Below are 18,040 nucleotides of genomic sequence, written 5' to 3'. Positions count from 1 at the left end.
AATCTACTCAAAGAAGGCTTACATGACAATCATAAATATATCTGTGAAGCAACCATATGGAACACAGGAAGCAGTGATAGACCTTATTACAAGAAGGGCTAAGTTTTTTCCTCCTGGGACTCGGAGTAACAATGCCTACATGCTAATACTTGGGACATTCAGTAGTCCCAGGAGAATGACGGCTTCAGAACTACTCACAATGGCCTGATTCTTCTCTGAGATTTGCTGGGGGAGAGGCTTAAATCAATAAGAAAACATAGAGACCCAAAGTAGAAAAGTGCATATTTACTTGGGATGGAATCTTCAGCCCATTACATTTATTTTTCTTGTTTATAACTGTGTGGTGTTTGAAAGTATTGAAAGTTATTTTAGCATTATTATATATAAGAAAATAAATTAAGTGTAGGTGAAAGGAGTAAGAAGAGGGGGGAAGCAAGAATAAATATGCTTGGTGCAAAACTGTTTCCCTGTGATTTTCCAGAATTACAATACACAGCCTGTGAAAGGTACAGAACTATGGAACTTCTACATGAGCTAGGACTAGAAACTCAAGCATGCTCAGGACCTCAGGTGGGGACACTGAACGTGGAAAAACCCCAAGAAGTTCCCATGGGTATTTACCCATTATATTCCATAGATTTCCTGTTCCTGGAACACATTTGCTTTCTTCTTAAAGATCCTGAGTTGTTTTCATGAGATTGCCTTGATCCTGACTACCATAACCTACTTAACACTTGGGCCACCATGTTCCCAAGGGATCACATCCTAGCTGTTTAAGTCAGAGATCATGTAATATGAACTCCTGTTTTTGAAAACTCTTCCATTTGATTCTTAGAATCTATGCTTAAGCTGTGAGACACAGATGTGCAGTGTTCTTCCCAAGGCAGCTGGCAATCTTAGTAGTGCTGAGGACACGTGGGATCCAAGAAGCATCATTGTGCCTGGAGACTAAATGACCACACTCCGTCCACTATGGGAGCTCTCTCTCTCCTGAGGAATAAGAACACAAAAACTACAGTCAGCCCAATCTACAGACTATACATGTAATGCCCAAGGTGAACTGGTCCAACCTGCTAAGTGGTGGCTGACGTATATCTTGACCTTTCACAGAGCCATTCTTTTTCCTCTCAATGGCCTTCCTTGAACAATGTCAATTTCTGAAAGTTTCTAATCTTATTTACTCTGTCCCTCACTGTTGTTTTTGTAATATCCTCAAAACTTCAGTAGATGGAAGAAAAGGCCTGCTTTCCACGCTTTCCACTTACTAGCTCATTTCTCGGCTTAACTTGAAGGCAGCTCTGCTCCCTGTTTATAATGAACCATGGCTCCCCAACCCTTTCATTCAGCTTGATACTAGCATTCCTCTTAAGTAATTTTTCAGACTTTTCCTTAACAACTCAATAGCTTTTCTTCAAAGACCTCTTGTTATTTGTGGGTTTATTTCTTGTTTTGTTTGTCTGTTTTCCTCACTTGACAAGGCAAGAATTATGGTTTATGATTCTCAAGCCTCTCCGTGCATTTTGGGGAGGGGGATAACTTCATTACATCTTTGGAAATCTACAGCTGGAGCTCAGGAATGGAACCATCCTCATCTCATTTGAAAATGAAAGACACCTGTTTTGTAATGAGCAGTCCTAGAGATCCTCCATAGGTATGTGCATCATATTGCTTCAAAAATCTGTTTCTCCTTAATGGGAGAGTGAGTTGTAAGGGCCAAGGTTTCCAATCTGAGTACTCTGAAGTGAATACTCTGACACAGAAGACAACACTGAAAAGAACCAACAGGACCTCTTCCAGGAAGACCTTGGCATGATCAGGGATCATGATCAAAGTAGAAGATTGCAAATCCCAATATAGCATTTTTTTTAACTAATAAAGAATTTAAGGCAAAAATATAATTCCTGGTATTCACTACAAAGCAGTACAGGTTAGCCCAGAAACAAACACTATGGCTTTCTCTTTACTAAAACAAATATATGTGGGCCAAGTTTTAAAGATGCCAGAAGCTCTTGGAACTCGTTTTATTAGGGCAAGATTGGAAAGAAAGATAGTCTGAAGGAGGCTAAGAACACAGGGCTCATTCACTCAGAAGCCACTGGAGTGGAAAGCTTGAAGTTCCTGCTTCATTTTGACTGAGTGTAAAGGCCACCAGGGAGTGAGAGCTCGGCTGGAGTCACATTCAGTGGGTGTTCTCACAGCAGAAGGTTAGTGTTTTCCTGGGCACTGAGCAGACAGTACGTCTCGCCTATTTAGATTGCCAGGACATTACATGAACAGAAGCTCTTGCTTGTGTATATTTATTAAACATTACTCTGGAGAAAGAAGTTGCTATATGAGCCTAAAAATATTTATTTCCTGTTTCTCTGCGTATTTGGTGAAGGATTTTAATGGACATTTTATTAAAAGTTATTGTAAACCTGCCAGTGTTAAAGCCTGACTTAACAGTGATAACATACTTTTAATGCAAGGAATAAACTTCAAGTCACACTTGATCAAAAGTCACCATCTAGTGGCCTAACTGTGCACACTATTGAAAGTGGCAAATTCCAGGGCCTTCAGAAACTTGGGTAGGAAGCATGGAGCGATGGCACAGAGAGTCTCCTTCCCCATAAAGCTACAACAACAACAAACTGTAATCTTTAAATGAACTAATCTGTAGAGTCAAGCTTTGGTCCTGGACCTCTAGTCACTGTCAGAATATAAATAGAGGCTTAAATGCAATTAAGTGATATTTCTAGAAAACAATCTCAGACCCCAATCAATGGAGGATTTTAAAATTAATTTAGACAAAAATCTTTGCTTTTCAAAGATAACTTTATAAAATTGTGGTAAAATTACTTCTTATGCACATCCTGATGACTTTAAAAAAAAAAAGAAGTATTGATACTTGGAGAAAACGGAGAGCCATAGTTGCTAGAAAGCATTGTGGATCTCAATAATCATCTTCTGTTTGAGGAACCCGTGTAAGTCATTGAAAAAGCTTGAGACGTCAGGGCTATGTTCAAAGTCAGGCTTCATGCTCTATAGGCTATGTGCTTTGCCCTTGTTACTCTGCCTTTCTGAACCTTGTGAGAACTAAATGAATCAGGAGAGGCTCTAGTGTCTAGAACATTCTGTTAGATTCTAGGGTTCAACTGGAGGAAAATAAAGAAAGGACAAAAAGTAACTTAGAAAAAAAAACTAAGGCTCAGACCTTAGAGCCAAAACTTGAAAATCACATCTTTCTACTAAAAGGAAGAGGCATATTTAGGCACTATATTTGAAAGATCACCACATGGTTCTAGACATTCCAGCTTTAACTGATTCTGTACTTTCTTCCAAGTTCCATTCTATTGATCATATCACAGAGAAGCAACTGTATCATGTGTAGCTGAGGTCACTCCTTACGCTTCTGCTGAGACAGTCAAAGAGATGTGTGAGGGACAAGCGTAGGGCAGAGGGCCATTGGCACACACATTCTTAACTCAAAGCCTCTCACAGTACAGGGCTGCTGTGTGGAGTACACAACACATGCAAATTCACACAGCTCAGTGCCTAGGGCTGGTGGTAGCTGCTGCCCCTACTGCAAATCTCAGTGCCCAGGGGACATGGGTGAGATGACACCCATGCCGTTGATGATTTCAGATATACCCACTGGGCTTCTCTGCCTGCCCTGTGCCACTCTTCACCTCGCCTGGCCCTAGAGAAACACCCTGCACCTCCCCTGAGGAGCTCACGCCTTCACACACGTGTGTTTGACTAAAAGTGTCTGTGTGTGTGTGTGTGTGTGTGTGTGTGTGTGTGTGTGTGTGTGTGTAAGCATATCCTTCAAAGCCCTTAAGAGACTGCTGTTCTTAGATTATGCCCTTCCTCTGGGACTTTCCCCTCAGAGTTTCCAAAGACCTGCCTGTCTCAGCAGAAGAAATGAAGAAAAGGTTTTGGTCTGAGAAGAGCTATTCATGGGCAGCCTGTAAGTTGCCTCCGAGTAAGTAGTTCATTCATACTTGAGCAATGGCAGAATGTTCTCATAAACTATCAGCTGGCATTTGGATGGGTTAATTGTAAAATGATTTCTTAATGTTGTGGTATTCCCAGGCCAGGTCTCATACGGTAGATCAGGTTGGCCTCGAACTTGTGGCAGTTTTCCTGCCTCAGCCTCCTGAATGCTGGGATTACAGACTGGGATTAAAGATGTACACTACCACACCTGGCTTTAAAATCATGCCTCTTAAAAAAAAAAAAAAATCCAGAGGCCAGGATATGATGTGTCTCCCTGGGTTTACTCCTTAGACTGCCAAACAGTGACTGGGACCTTCAGTGTTCACGGCATTCTAAAGTTTTACTCCTGAGTGGGATGCCAGGCATGGTTTTCATCAGTCTGGTGACCCTTCCCAGGGTATCTGGGAAGATCTCATCCTCACACACACAGCACAGTTGCTGTTCTCTTAAACCCCACAGCCCTGCCCATTTCTAACAAGGGCTGTGGGAATAAAGTCAAGGGGGCAGCTGGGACCCGAGGTCATTCTGAACCTCATCTCCTCATCTGCATATCAGTAGAACCCACCTGACCGGTCTCCAGGGGCAGAGAGGATGGCTGGATGGACACGGAGGTAAAGCAGGCCCTTTGCAAGCCCTGGGCCTTTTCTGCACCCTGCACTGTCTCAGCCCTTTCCTTCCAAGAACAGGCAGTGCCCTAGCCTGTCCAGACCATTATGCAGAACTAGGACTCTGCTGGGCCTGTGTCAGCTGTAGCCGAGACCACTGGCTGAGGGCCACTGCCCATGCCCGACCCTCCGCAGGATGCCCCAGGCTCACCAAGTGCCTCTCCACACTCCCTTTTTTCCTGTTGTTCTTGCCTGGAGTGACATCCAGTGAACGGTAGCTGGGTGGCTTCTCCTCAGGCCAGTTTGGGGACTGTGAACGGCGGTGGTGGCTGTGGCGGCGCTGGGCACCCCAATTCCTGGGCAGTGACTCTTTCTCCTCTTCAGAGCTCCAAGAACTGGGGCCAGAGGGCAAAGGAGGCGAGTAGCTGCGGTGCCTGCGTCTCCCATGTCTTTGGGCACCTTCCCTGCGCTCTGGGCCTCTGGGGGGCCAGGGGCCCTCACTGGATGAAGGGCCTTCGCTCAGGCTGTCCCAGTCTGACCAGGGCATGGAGGACTCCTTGGGCCTAGAGCGGTGGTGCCTCCCACTCCAATGGGGGTCCAGCTCCCTTCTCCCTGGGACCCAGGGTCTGAGCCCATGGTCCTGAAGCTCTTGGAGGAAATCCGTGTGATAGCGCTTCCTCCTGCCCTCACTCAGATCCCAGTGTCTAGAAGAAGCAGGATTGAGCCGCTGCTGGTGTGAAGAGTTGCTGGTCCTGGAGGACAGTGGGTCTCTGATCAGCGGGGGCAGGTGGATGACTCTGCGTTCCACAACCTCCGCAGAGCCCAGGGAGGACAGCATGCTGCAGGGGTAGCCAGACTTGGTTTTGAAGTCAGGAGGCTGGGCTGGGTTGAAGTTCCGCAGTTCTTTCTCCAAATATTCCAGAACACCATTGGCCACAGGAGGGTGAGCAGCCGTCTGAGTCATTGGCATCTGTGGAAGGCTGGACCGTAAGGAAAGATCTGAATAGAAACAAGGACAGAGCACATTGAACTGAGGGGCCCAGACATCCTCGTATGAACCAGCTCATTCAAGAGTCATGCCACTTAGCAGGATTCCACTCCCTCCCACCCCATTGGTCATGCAGCACTTCTGTGGGCCATACGTCTGCCCTCACCCTCTGCCCTCTTCCTCCCATGGCTCTCTGGCAGTTTACCTCGCTGCAGCAGCGGGTTCATTGCATAAGATGAAACTTGGGAGCTCCTGTCCGCCCCCCAGTACAGGGGTTTTTCCATCATCTGAGGACCTAGGGCCTGAACCTGCTTCATGTAGCGGTGGCGGGCCAGGGCTGCAGGGGAAGAAGGAGAAACACAGACCCTTAGCCAGCCAGAGTCCCACGCCTCCCACCTCACTCGCGGTCTGTGATTCCAGCTTCTTGCCTTGGAACCCATTCTTACCTGTCTTGCATGGAAACAAGAGTTAAGGGAACAAAGACTGGGGTCTTTAGCAAGGGAATTTCCTGTACTAAAGGCTACATCTCTCACTCCCTAGGAAGGTCTACTTTTAAGACTCAACTTCCTAGCCTCAAAACATACCCTCCAATTACTTGCTCTCCAAGTCACCTAAAGTGCATAGGCAGGTGCACACATACTAAGCAGTCAATCACACTTCGGGCCACACAGAGAAGTCTCACATAGTAGAAGCTTAGAGGAGGCGATGAATCAGGGCTCTTGAGCCTGCAGGGCAAGCTCAGGGCCATCTGTTCTGAGAGGAACAAGACAAGGATGTGATGCTAAAGCATGTTTCCAGTCAGTAAACCAGCCCTGGGTTAGAGAAAATGTGTGGCAGGAAGGCCAGGGACACATACATAAAGCTGGAGTGAGTGGTAGCCGAGCCTTTCTATTCTTCTTTACTAGCTGCTGGGGTTTCCCCCAATTAAGGATGGGACAGGCAAATGGAAGGGAAATATTCCCTTATTTGGAGGACTGTGTAGAAAAGCAACACAACGGACTATGATGGTCCCCTAGGTGTGGCTGGTCTGAAGCAAGTGCAATTAAAAATACAAACACTTATTTGTTTCTGTTTCCATTTTGAGGTAATCGTGGCCAACTACCACTCAACTTCCTAAGGCTCTGCCTGTCCAAGCGTGGAGCAGATGCATGCCGCTATAAACTGACAGGCCTCCACCCTGGTAGCCTCACCTTTTGACTTCAGGGTTAGCTGTAAACCAGCCCTGCTCTGCCTTGGTCTCCCTCCAGCACAGAAGAACACGGCAGAAGGCAGGTATTCTGTACCCAGCTACACAGGGTGGGAGGTTTGCTGAAGTCCTTGAGAGGCCATTTTCAAACACAACAGGAAGTGGTTGCCACAAAAAGTGCCCCAAAAAGTGTTCAGAGCTCCAGCCCCATTGGCAAGTCACAGCCCAGCCAGGAGGAAATCAAATGCAAGCTTGATACAGCTCCTAGAGATGCCACACCTTAATACCAACCCACAGCTCTCCAGCCTCAAAGGAAAACAGGGACAAGAGCTTAGCAGCCTCTGTACTGGCCACCTCAACACAGGGAATACTTTATGTAAGCAAGTTAACCCTTCTCTCCCCTCCTTGCCTGTTTTTTGCTTTTTCCTTCATCAATTTTTTTTAAATTAATTGTATTATTGTTTTTTCGTGTATTTTATATATCAACCACAGTTTCCCTTCCTTCTCTCCTCCCATTCCCTTCCCTGGACTCCCATTTACTCCCTCCCCATCCACTCCTCCTCTGTCTCCATTCAGAAAAGGGCAGGCCTCTCAGGGGGCTTAAACAAAGCACGGCACATCAAGTTGAGGTAGGAGCAAGCTTCCCTCCTCCCTCAACCCCTGCATAAAGGCTGAGCAAGGTAATCCAACATAGGGAACAGGTTCCCAAAAGTCCCCTAAGTGCCAGGGACAGATTCTGATCTCATTGTTAGGAGTTTTACAAACAGACCAAGCTACACAACTGTCACACACACATGCAGAGGACCTAAGTTGGTCCCATGCAGGCTACTGTGGTTAGGGAGAAACTTGGCACCAGGGAATCTCCAAGAAATCCACAAGGATGACCACAGCTAAGACTCCTAGCAATAGTGGAGATGGTGACTGAACTGGCCATCTACTGTAGTCAGATTGGTGACTATCCTAATTGTCATCAGAGATACTCTATCCAGTAACTGATGGAAGCAGTGTAAAAATCCATAGACAAGCCTTGGGCTGGGAGTCTTCCTGAAGAAAGAGAGGAGGGATTGTACAAGCCAGGGAGGTCAAGTTATGATGGAGGAACCCATAGAAACAGTTGACCTGAGTTCTTGGGAGCTCATGGACTCTGAACCAACAGAGGACTTGCATAGCCCCTGTCTTTTGAAATAGGGTCTCACTCTTATAGCCCAGGCTACAAACTTAAAGATTTTCCTGCCTTACCTCCTGAGTACCGAGACTACAGGCATGAGCCACCAGGCCTGGCTGGCCTTGAGATATCTTTTAATGTGGGAAACATAAGATGAAGTTGAGATCACAGAAGTTGCATTCCTACTCAATGTCTCATAGTGACCTGCAGTATGATGTGGTATGATACACCTAAGAGTATGATATGGTTTCTTTCAGCTTGGAGATGACTACTGAGGACTCAAGAAAACTGGGGAATGGGACCACATGGTTAGGCTTCTTTAAATAAATATCTTGAGAGCCAGACTGTTCTAGCTGGGGTTTTCAGAGTCTCTGGGCTAGACATAATAGGTCTTTCACAGAGTTGCTGCCATTAAATGAGGCAAAACATGGCATGTCTAAAAGGTAAGGCAGTAGATAGAGACTATCATTGTTATCATAACATTGCTTCTTTTGTTTTAGCTCTAGGAGAAACAAACACACATATGGAGTCTAAGCAGCACTAATCTTTGAGAGATGAGCCAGGACATAATGTTTAAGGCATCTACTAGGGACAGAAGGGACAACACTTCACTGTCCTCTGAAATCACTACCCCCTTCCCATCTCCCCACTGCCATGTCCCCGGAGATAACTTCTCTTGCCCATGACTGATTACCATTCTTACCACCGCCTCTTCACTTTTACAGAAGCCTGCCTGTTCTCTATCCTCCTTTTACCCGAAAGCCACCCTGCCTTTTGCTTTTTCTAACTGGCTGGTCATCTCATCAACACCCCCAGCAGCTTCTGGGAATGCCATACTCATTTTAGTCTCAGGGAACTACCAGCAGAGGCTTCCTGGCCTCAGCCAAGCAATGGGACCTCAAACAGCCCCCTCAGGATGGGCACCATTGGAAAACCTTTCTATCATTCATGCCTGTCCTCCCCTCCAGGGCACCCCACTGCTCAGGTCCCCATGAGTTTCCAGCAGATTTCATCTTCTTTGCTAAGGGCAGCAAGTAGCCTTCACAGAGAACCGGCAGCGATGGTTCTAGATCGCTAAGGCCTATGTAGCTGGAGAAAGCTCTCCAGGCCTCACTCTCACCTGATATATGAGAGGGGGGAGGAGGAGGGAAAGAGCGAGGGAGGGAGGAAGGAAGAGAGGGAGGGAGAGAGAGAGAGAGAGAGAGAGAGAGAGAGAGAGTATGTATGGGGAGGAGAGGCCAATAACTCAGAAATAAAAGAAGTTCCTCTAGCTCTTGCAGAAAAAAAAAGGCTCAATTTCAAAAACTTCCATTTCTAAGTCCTGTGAGGGTTGTTTACCAATGTCAGGTGGATTATCTGGATGTACTAAAAAAACAAAGTAGCATCAGACTCTCTCCCCCTTTCCAAGAGCTTTCCTTAACCATTCCTGCCCCTCTCTGCCATTCATCTTGTTGCCAAACTTGTGAGCAAAGTTAAAATCAACACACTTAACTTATGGCCTGCAGTCCTTCATTTCATCAGTTTTTAAATGAGCAAACTCCAGCCACTGAAGAGAAATCAAACCTTTGCTCACTGACTGCGTGCCATCCACACCAGCATTGCCCCCAGTCCTGCTTGCTTTCAATGCCCTGTGATCTACGGAGTCATCCTGTGAGGACTTATCTCATCTCACATGTGACTACTCCCATGACAGTGACTTCTCCATGGCTTCTGTCCCAAAGGCTGAAAAGTAGGAAGCTCCATAGACTCAGATTGAGTCCTTTGCTATTTCCTCCTCTTCAAAGAATTTATTTAACCTCATCTGGTCCACAGAGGCTGTGGCAGCCTCTACATGGGACACACAGACACAAATCAGAGACTTAACACTATGCAAGTGACTGCTGCTTCCTAGCTGTGAGACTTCTCTGACCTTGCCTGTAATGGTGATGGCATATGCCTGTGGCAGGCTGTGGTGAGGATTCCATGAGGAAGTCCATACAAAGGGCACACACAGAGCAGACACCCAATGAAAGCTATTTCTCTTTTCCTGTAAGATGCCAGGCAACCTCTGAACACAACCCTGAAACCAGACTCAGATCACTGACCTTGACATCACAGATTAAGTTGGGTGTATGTCATCATGAGTAATTATCATGTTTTCCTTTCAAACTTTCTTCTTCCCCATGAACCATGATGACAAGGGTGGTTGTCTCTGGGGAGTTGGCTTAGGTTACTTTTTTTTTTTTTTAATTTCTCAGATTTTCTACCATGTGGTACTTTACAGGAAAAGGAACTGTTACTTAAAATAAGCACAGGAAAAGAAAAACTTCCAGTTAAAATAGTTGATTCAACTCCTATCCCTTCCTAAGGAAAGCACTTTATAGAACATTCTTTAAATTCTTTTGTCTTTATCATCTATTCTGCAACTTAAAATTCTAGGGCATGTTATAGTCTCTCTCTTTCTCTCTCTCTCTCTGTCTCTCTCTCTCTCTGTGTGTGTGTGGTGTGTGGTGTGGTTGTATGTGTGGTGTTGGGGAGTATGGTGTGTGTGTGTGTTGGAGAGAGAGAGAGAGAGAGTGTGTGTGTGTGTGTGTGTGTGTGTGTGTGTGTGTGTGCAGGCATGTATGAGACATGGCACACATGTGAAAATCAACAAATCCAGTTCTGTTTTTCCACCATGTGAGTCTCTGGTATGGGACTCAAGGAGTCAGGCTTGGTAGCCAGCACCTTACCCACTAAGCTATTTTTCTGGTCCAAATTTTCTTTTAAAGGATGAATTTCAGTCCAAGGAAAGCTTATGCTAAGAGCCTCTGTTCCTTCTCCCCTTCCCTGGCACAAGCTTAACATCACCTGGGTGTAGTGAGATAGTCCTTCTGTAGCACTGACCACGTCCATTGGGGGGTGGAGCCATGGGCGGAAGTGACCTGTGGAAGGAGGTCGGAGGGAGCGAGGAAAGGCTCTCTCTTTCTGGCATGACTCGGACAGGAGAGGATCGGGTTGAATTTCCTGGTGTTCATCTGTCTAGTTTGTAAGTTATTTCTCCCTGAATAAACATCTATTCAACTCGGACAGGAGAGGATCGGGTTGAATTTCCTGGTGTTCATCTGTCTAGGTTGTAAGTTATTTCTCCCTGAATAAACATCTATTCGGCCTATTTGTTTATCCTGATCCTTATTTACCGCAATACCTGGGAATGCCTAGAAATACATTCCAGAGCCCTATTCCCCCAGACCCATTGGGTCGGAAGCAGAAGGGGGAGCAACAATTAATTTTGACCAAGCCCTCTACATGATTCAGTGTGAGCTTCAGTTTAAGAGCTAATGTTGTTAATACCTTTCTCTATTGCCCTCCCTGCGGTTTTCATCTCATCTCTTAGTTGTGAAATTATAATAGAATATGAGATATACTCTGTCTCTGTCCCTGATTTCTGAAATACAATGCCTAAAATGCTTGGGCTCTCCAAAACAATGAGTACCTTCCATGTACTAATTAGATGACTGATGACCGGAGTTCCTGGAGAGCTTTAGGATTGGAACAGGTTGCCAAAAAGACCAAGGCATGGCTAGAGAGCTGGAACTTTCTATTCTACTTCTGACCCGGAGAGAAAAGTTGACTTGCTCAAATACACGAAAAGAAAAATTCCATTTAAAAGTCAACCCGATTCCATCTGCATACTAAGAATAGAATTCCATAGGTGGGAATCCTGTTATCAAATACACGAAAAGAAAAATTCCATTTAAAAGTCAACCCGATTCCATCTGCATACTAAGAATAGAATTCCATAGGTGGGAATCCTGTTATCTGCCTCCTTCCTTGTGACTTCAGTCTCAGGGCTGAGGCTCATGTCTTCTGAACCTGTGAAGGAGGAAGGCATGAAGGAGATCCCGGAACCATCAGAAACTTTGACCAGAGCAAGGTAAAGCTTGGGACATCGGGCACTTGTATCACCATGCTCAACCCACTGCCACTCGTGTTCTCTCACCTTCCTCGGGGCAGCAACAGCGGGTAGGACAGCAGGGGCAGCGGATGTAGCAGCAACAACACTGTGGACAGCACTGGCACCAGCACACGCCAATCAGCAGCAGAAGGAGGAGGGCTCCAAGGATAATGAAGATCACTGTCAGCCAATCTACAGTGGAAAGAAGCCAAAAGGGGGCGGACTAAATCTTCAGAGAGATGCCTCTCCTCCAACATTCTAGACCAATGGTTCTCACCCTTCCCAAGGCTGGGCATGGCACCCCCAATCATAAAATATTTTGGATGCTACTTTGTAACTGTAATTTTGCTACTGTTATGAATCCTAATCCGTGTCTTCTGATACTCTTAGGCAATCCTGGTGAAAGAATCTTTCAAGCCCAGAGGGGTCATGTCCAGCAGGTTGAGAACCAATGCCCTAGACCTTAGCAAAAACAGCCATTGACCTAGAGATTAAGTTCAAGAGATATACTGGTTAAAAAAAAAAAAAAAAAACAATGGTTAGTTCTAGTAAGAGACCAGTAGAGGTTCCCAGTCCAATGGCAGTAACCAGACCTGTTTGTTTCTGGCTTTGCTGCTATTGGTGGATGTTTTTGCATGAAAAAATAAATGCACACTGATGGAGGATGCCAGCAGCACTTACGTAGGACAATGAGCTTCACCTCCTTATCTGGGTCTCCTGATGTGTCTCCTGGAGCCTCAATGGTGCAGTAGTATACCCCATGATCCCACCACATGACCTCATTAATCACAAGGTCCGCTCCTGTGTAGAAAGGGAGGGAAAGTAACAGTTACCGGGCATGGTACCTTCGGGACCTCAGAACTGTCATTTCTAAGAAGGCCTCTGGTTAATGAGAACACAGTCCCAGATCCTTCCTCAGACCTTCCTTTGTTCCCAAAGATGAGGATTATGGAAGAACTTCCCCCCTTGAACCCCGATAGTAGTTTATAAGGACCTGAATACACATTTTCATTTAATTCCCACTATATATCCCTATATGTGGGTGAGGGAGATTCCTTGCTGTCTTCCACTAATGTTGTTCCCTTCTCTCAGAATCATAGAACTGTTGGGTATACATGCAATTGCTATAGTTTAATTAAAAGTATGTTTGTTGTGCTGAAATAAAATTGTGATTATATTAGTATTAAGAGATTAGGACCTCGATGGACTGTGTGTTGGAAGTTTAATCAAACACTTTCTGAGAAAGGGGAGGGGGAGGGAGAGAGGGGAAGAGGGAAGAAGAGAGAGAGAGAGAGAGAGAGAGAGAGAGTTTTTAAAAAGCAGAATGAGCCTTGAGTGTTCTGTCCTCATGGGTAGGTAGGTTGGAGCCAACCTGGTTACAGGTCTGCATAGCAAGTTCCAGGACAGCCAGAGCTACATAGTGAAACCCTGTCTCAATAAAACAAAAACTAAGAGTATAATAGAATGGAATAAAATAAAACAGAGCATAATAATAGCAGAATAAAAAGACTGTCATGAACCACCTAGAATAAAGTCAGTTTTCCATCCTCTCTTCCGAGTGACTCAGTTCTGATTGACAGAAGGTATGTGAGAGTGTGGCAGGACCTTTAAGATTGCTTGTGAACAGTCTTCCTTTCTTCTTCATCTCTTCTGCTTTGTTCCCTGGGTGCTACGGATATAAGAGTGTCCTGAAGTGTCATGTGTCAGAAGCTTAGTCTCAGTGTGGCCTTCTTGGAAGGCAGTGGAATCGTTAAGGGCTGCATATCAAAACAGTAATGAGGTCACTTGAATGAGCTGTCCTGGGAGGAGATAAAAGTCATTCTTCCATCTCCCCAGATGGCTCACAACAGAAGGGGCTGTTACAGAAAAACAAGAATGGTCCTTCTGCGCTTTAGTCTCCTGTATCCCCCTGTGATCTCTTCTTATAAGCACTTCTACAATAATACTGTTTCCATGGTGACACAGCCACTAGCCTCCATGAAGCCAAACCAATGGCACCATATACTTTTGGACTTTCAGCATCCAGAGTGATGAGCTAAATAAACCTCTTTTCTTTGTAAATTATACAGCCACAGGCCTCTCATTTTGGAAACAAAAAGAAAAAAAAATGGACTGATACATCTTGAAAAAAAAATGACAATCTGGGAACATCGAAGTGAACTTGGGGTCCCCAAGGATTTAATGGAATGTAGCCACCAACCTGGTACTGGAATGTGTGTTTCTGATCTTAATACATAAGATCAAAGCAAGCCATTTCTGGAGTTTTGGGAGAAAATAGCAGGGCACTTTCAGAATATTACCCAAAAAAAGAATCAGGTACTCTGCGAGTAACTGATGCTCTGTGACCGGATTAAGAGCAACCGATGGTAAACTTGTGCTTTCAAGTTAAGCAAATTTGACCAATGTTCACAAAAACCCAATGGCTCAAATTATTGTTACAACATGCAGGATGATTCAAGAGGAGCCAGTCCCTCTCTGTCCTGGCAGGTTTAAAAGCCAGTCAGAACCCCAGAGCAGCCCCCCAAAGTCATGGCTTATCTCAGAAACTAGAGAGATCAGGCCCCAGTATTACTGACTTGCTGTTGCACAGCGGGTGGTCATATCTGGACTTCTTTATTGTCTCTTTGTCAAGAAATATCTCCTGAGGAACTGAAACAAAAACGTGAGGTCATGCAAGACTGGAGCGAGCCTTGACTTCTGTTTCCTTCTCTTTTACGTCAATCCTTGCAAAGCTTTTTCTCCTCATGGTTTTCTAAACCAACCACTTTCCCCCACCCCCAGAACCGGAGGAATGATGAAAGTGCTCGGTGAGCAGAGCAAACCTGACCCAACTTTCCTTGGAGTCATGCAGAGTTTCTGAGGAATGGCAGCATGGTAAGTCTATTCAGAGCTGACACAGGGTTCTCTCAAATAATAGAAACTCCGACATGAAAGTGTCAGAAAACAAGGATCCTGAGAAGCCAGGATGAGCCTGGAGGTAGAAATAAAATGCTAGTGGAAATGCTGCTTTCCCTTAGGAGTGGGAACAAGATGGAGTATGACCAGAAAGTGGTCAGGAGGAGAGATAGTGAGAGGAGCTACTCAGAATAGACACACGAAGATCAGAGACGGCCTCCAGATTCTCCACGGGGACTTCTCATCCTTCAGAAACTCTAAAGGAGACAGGCTAATTAAAGATGTGAGCCCAGGGGTCAGATCTGAGCCAACTCTGAGGAAGTAGAGCCATCTAACCCTCTGGGGATGCACAGAGACTAAGGCAAATACAGATGGTCCCTAGGCTCAGAATCAAAGGCTTGCCTTAGGGAAATCAGAGGACCAGTGTAAAAAGATCATATTTAAGTATTATGATCTCGATATCAGAAGCAATAGTTAAATTGGCCCTTTCGATGGACATAAACTATTCACTAATTCTCTGCACTGTTTGAGTGCCACAAGTAGCCTGCTATGTGTTTTCTCCCTTACAAGTTCTATTAACCACTGAGCGCTCCAGCCCCACAAATACTTTTTTCTTTTAAATTTTTAAATTTTTGTTTGCTTATTTATTTTATGCATATTTATATATTTTCATGTATCTAGGTATTTTGCTATATATGTGTGTGTGTTTGTGTGTGTTCCATTTGTATGGTGCCCAGTAAGCCAGAAGGGGGTGTCAGATCCCCTGGAAGTAGAGTTATAGACTGTTGTGAGCCACCATGTAAGTGCTGGAATCGAACCTGGGTCCTCTGGAAGAATAGCTAGTGTTCTTCACTGCTAAGTCCCTTCCTCATTCCCATGAATAATTTAAAAAAAAAAAAAAACACAGCATATAAGGCTCACTGCAATAGTCCTTGAGTTCTGTCATTACAACTTCACAGTAGTCCAGGATGACAGGCTAGGGATGTGGGGCATTAGTCAATCCTTTTTATATAAAAACATCCCAACTATTGGGTAAGTGATTTTCAGACACTATGTCACAATCCTCTGTGAGATGGGCTCTACAGCCAGCCCCACTTAATAGAAACTGAGGCAAAACAAACAAAAACCTGAAGGGCTTACTCAGTTTCATGTTCAAGTGGAGACCAATCACCATGCCTGAGTTCCTGCTGTGGGCCCAGCGCTTGAGAGCTGCTTCTTGTACCAGGACCCAGTGTGGGGGTCAGACACCATGTGTGTGTGTGTGTGTCTGTCTCTCAGATGAGAGGGAAGAGGCAGAGAAAGCAGCCAACCCATTGCTGGTAGCCCAGCTTGTGAGGACAACCACTGTGACTCCTACCCAGGCTTGTGTCCAAGCCCCGCTGCTTCCTCTGGCCAGGAATGGCAACAATTTCAAAGAATCCACTTGCCCTCAAGCTGGTATTTCTTTTGGTATAGGCATCAAGAGTGGTCCAGGGGACCTCAGGGTCCTGAGCACGGTTTGTAAAAAAGCATCAAAGTAGTGAGGTCACATCTGAGTCTCAGGAAGCAAAAGAACCAGTGACACCTAACCTTTAGCCAAGGCTGAGGACTACCCTCGCATCCACAGACCAAGTTCCAGGGAAGTGGCTTCAGACAGAACTCATTCTAAGAACCTGGCACTTGCTTCAAACAAACCAGTGACCAAGCCAGTCCTCGGGCCCCAGAGGTCTTGGGGAATCCCGTGCTGACTCAGCCTAACAGGCCTGTGTCTGCCTCCTCTTCAAGTCTGAGTTCCCCTGCCACCTCCCTCACACTCACGGTTTTGGATGGTGATCTTGCGCTGCCGGTAATCCACCCCCAGCACTGGCTCACTCTGCCCCCGCCTCTGGGCCACGATTCGAACTTCCCTCTGATTGTCGCTGCAGTCATTGGAAGGGTCCTGGCCCAGGGATAAAGCGGCCTGGTATGCTAAGAAGAAAGGACCAAGTCACTCAAAGCATTCAGATTCTTCAGGTCTGGAGTAGGCTAACAGGTCCCCGCTGATGCCAGGAGTTCCAGTCTTCCTCAATGACTCCAAACCCCTTGAAAGCTATGGCTTCCAAAGCCTGTCTGCCTCTCCATTTCTCTTCCCGATTTCCTTGCATCATTTACAAAGTGGGGCTGCCCCTGTTTTTTTTTTTTTTTTTTTTCTGCTCCAATGGGGGTTCACTCACCCAACCCTCACAGTAGAGAACTCAAAAGGTGCTGAGTCTTCCAGGTGACCACTGCTTCCCATAGTCTCCTCCCTAGTAGTTTTAGCCCAAGTGGTGGGTTTTGTTTTTTTTTTTTTTTTTTTTTTTTTTTTTTTTAGCCCAAGTGTTTTAAGAGTATCCCACAAGGAAACAATGCAGACTAAACGGGGAGGCTCAGTGAGATTTTTGAGGCTCTGCCCAGTCCTACTGTATAGCATAGGCCCCAGAGCTACAGGAAGCACCCAGCCTTCCTCCCTTTGCTTCAACTCCACTTCCTTCCCCCAAAGAGGGTACTCTCAAACTTCCTATGGGTCTAATTGCCTCAGGCTGACTGTGGGGCTCCGGCTTCCTCTGATACTAGAGAAGTTTGAGAGATGGGAATCTGGGAAGGAGCTCCTAACACAAGAGAGGACTTGGCTAAGGTGAAGGAGCAGCACATGGCAACGAATTGAGATGCCTAAGGTCAAATAGGCTGTGTGGAGGCAGAGACGCCTACATTAGTCAACGTGAGGCCGCGGGCAGGGATCGTCCAAACCATGACCACTGACTTGAGGTACCACGTGGCTCAGGGCTTGTTTGAATGAGGAGTGCTTGGTCTTTCATGTCTGAGCTGTCTGACATATTTTTTGAACAACATGGTGCAAACAAATGAACATCTATTTGCCCTCGATCTATTTGCCATCTATTCTTGTGTAACTTGGGTTCAGTTTATCTGAAAAATGAAGGGGTGGTGTCGTTGCAGCTTCATCTCATATTGGCAGTTTATGATATGTAACCTAGACCCTGATGGTAACTTACAGACAGATGCCTGGGAGCCATGGACAGAACAAGAAACTGGGTACTCACAGGCAGAGAAGTAGTCAAAGATGGGGTCCTTGCAGAAGGACTTGAAGCGCCAGGTCACTACCACGTCCTGGAGCTGAGCAGAGGTGGTGTAGTCACATTTGAGGGTGATGGAGGCAAACAAGGTGACATAGCGCTCTGTGTGCTGAACTGTGACCAGCAAGGACAGACACCCTGGAGGCAAGAGTAGGAAACAATGCTAAAGGTGACCTGCTTCTGCTCCTGAGTAATAAAGCCATGCAAATGGACGAAAG

At 45.8% G+C, this 18,040-nt stretch overlaps 1 protein-coding gene across 2 annotated transcripts in view; it reads right to left on the bottom strand.

Moving 5' to 3' along the window:
* Nucleotides 1–281: 281 nt before the first annotated feature.
* Ildr1 (immunoglobulin like domain containing receptor 1) overlaps nucleotides 282–18,040 on the bottom strand; it is a 34,831-nt gene continuing 17,072 nt past the window's right edge. Inside the window, exons 2-8 of one of the 2 annotated variants that reach the window (XM_051191418.1) lie at nucleotides 17,790–17,960; nucleotides 16,531–16,680; nucleotides 12,520–12,639; nucleotides 11,884–12,030; nucleotides 5,777–5,908; nucleotides 4,795–5,582; nucleotides 282–990 (exon numbers count right to left, since the gene is read on the bottom strand). In XM_051191418.1, the coding sequence (XP_051047375.1) occupies nucleotides 949–990; nucleotides 4,795–5,582; nucleotides 5,777–5,908; nucleotides 11,884–12,030; nucleotides 12,520–12,639; nucleotides 16,531–16,680; nucleotides 17,790–17,960 (1,550 nt within the window). In that variant the 3' untranslated portion in view covers nucleotides 282–948. The remainder of the gene's footprint in view (nucleotides 991–4,794; nucleotides 5,583–5,776; nucleotides 5,909–11,883; nucleotides 12,031–12,519; nucleotides 12,640–16,530; nucleotides 16,681–17,789; nucleotides 17,961–18,040) is intronic. The other variant, XM_051191419.1, reaches the window with a different exon arrangement.

The sequence above is a fragment of the Phodopus roborovskii genome, unplaced genomic scaffold (assembly GCF_943737965.1).
Source record: "Phodopus roborovskii unplaced genomic scaffold, PHOROB, whole genome shotgun sequence".
NCBI lineage: Eukaryota > Metazoa > Chordata > Mammalia > Rodentia > Cricetidae > Phodopus > Phodopus roborovskii.
This window is presented reverse-complemented; position numbering and strand designations above follow the sequence as displayed.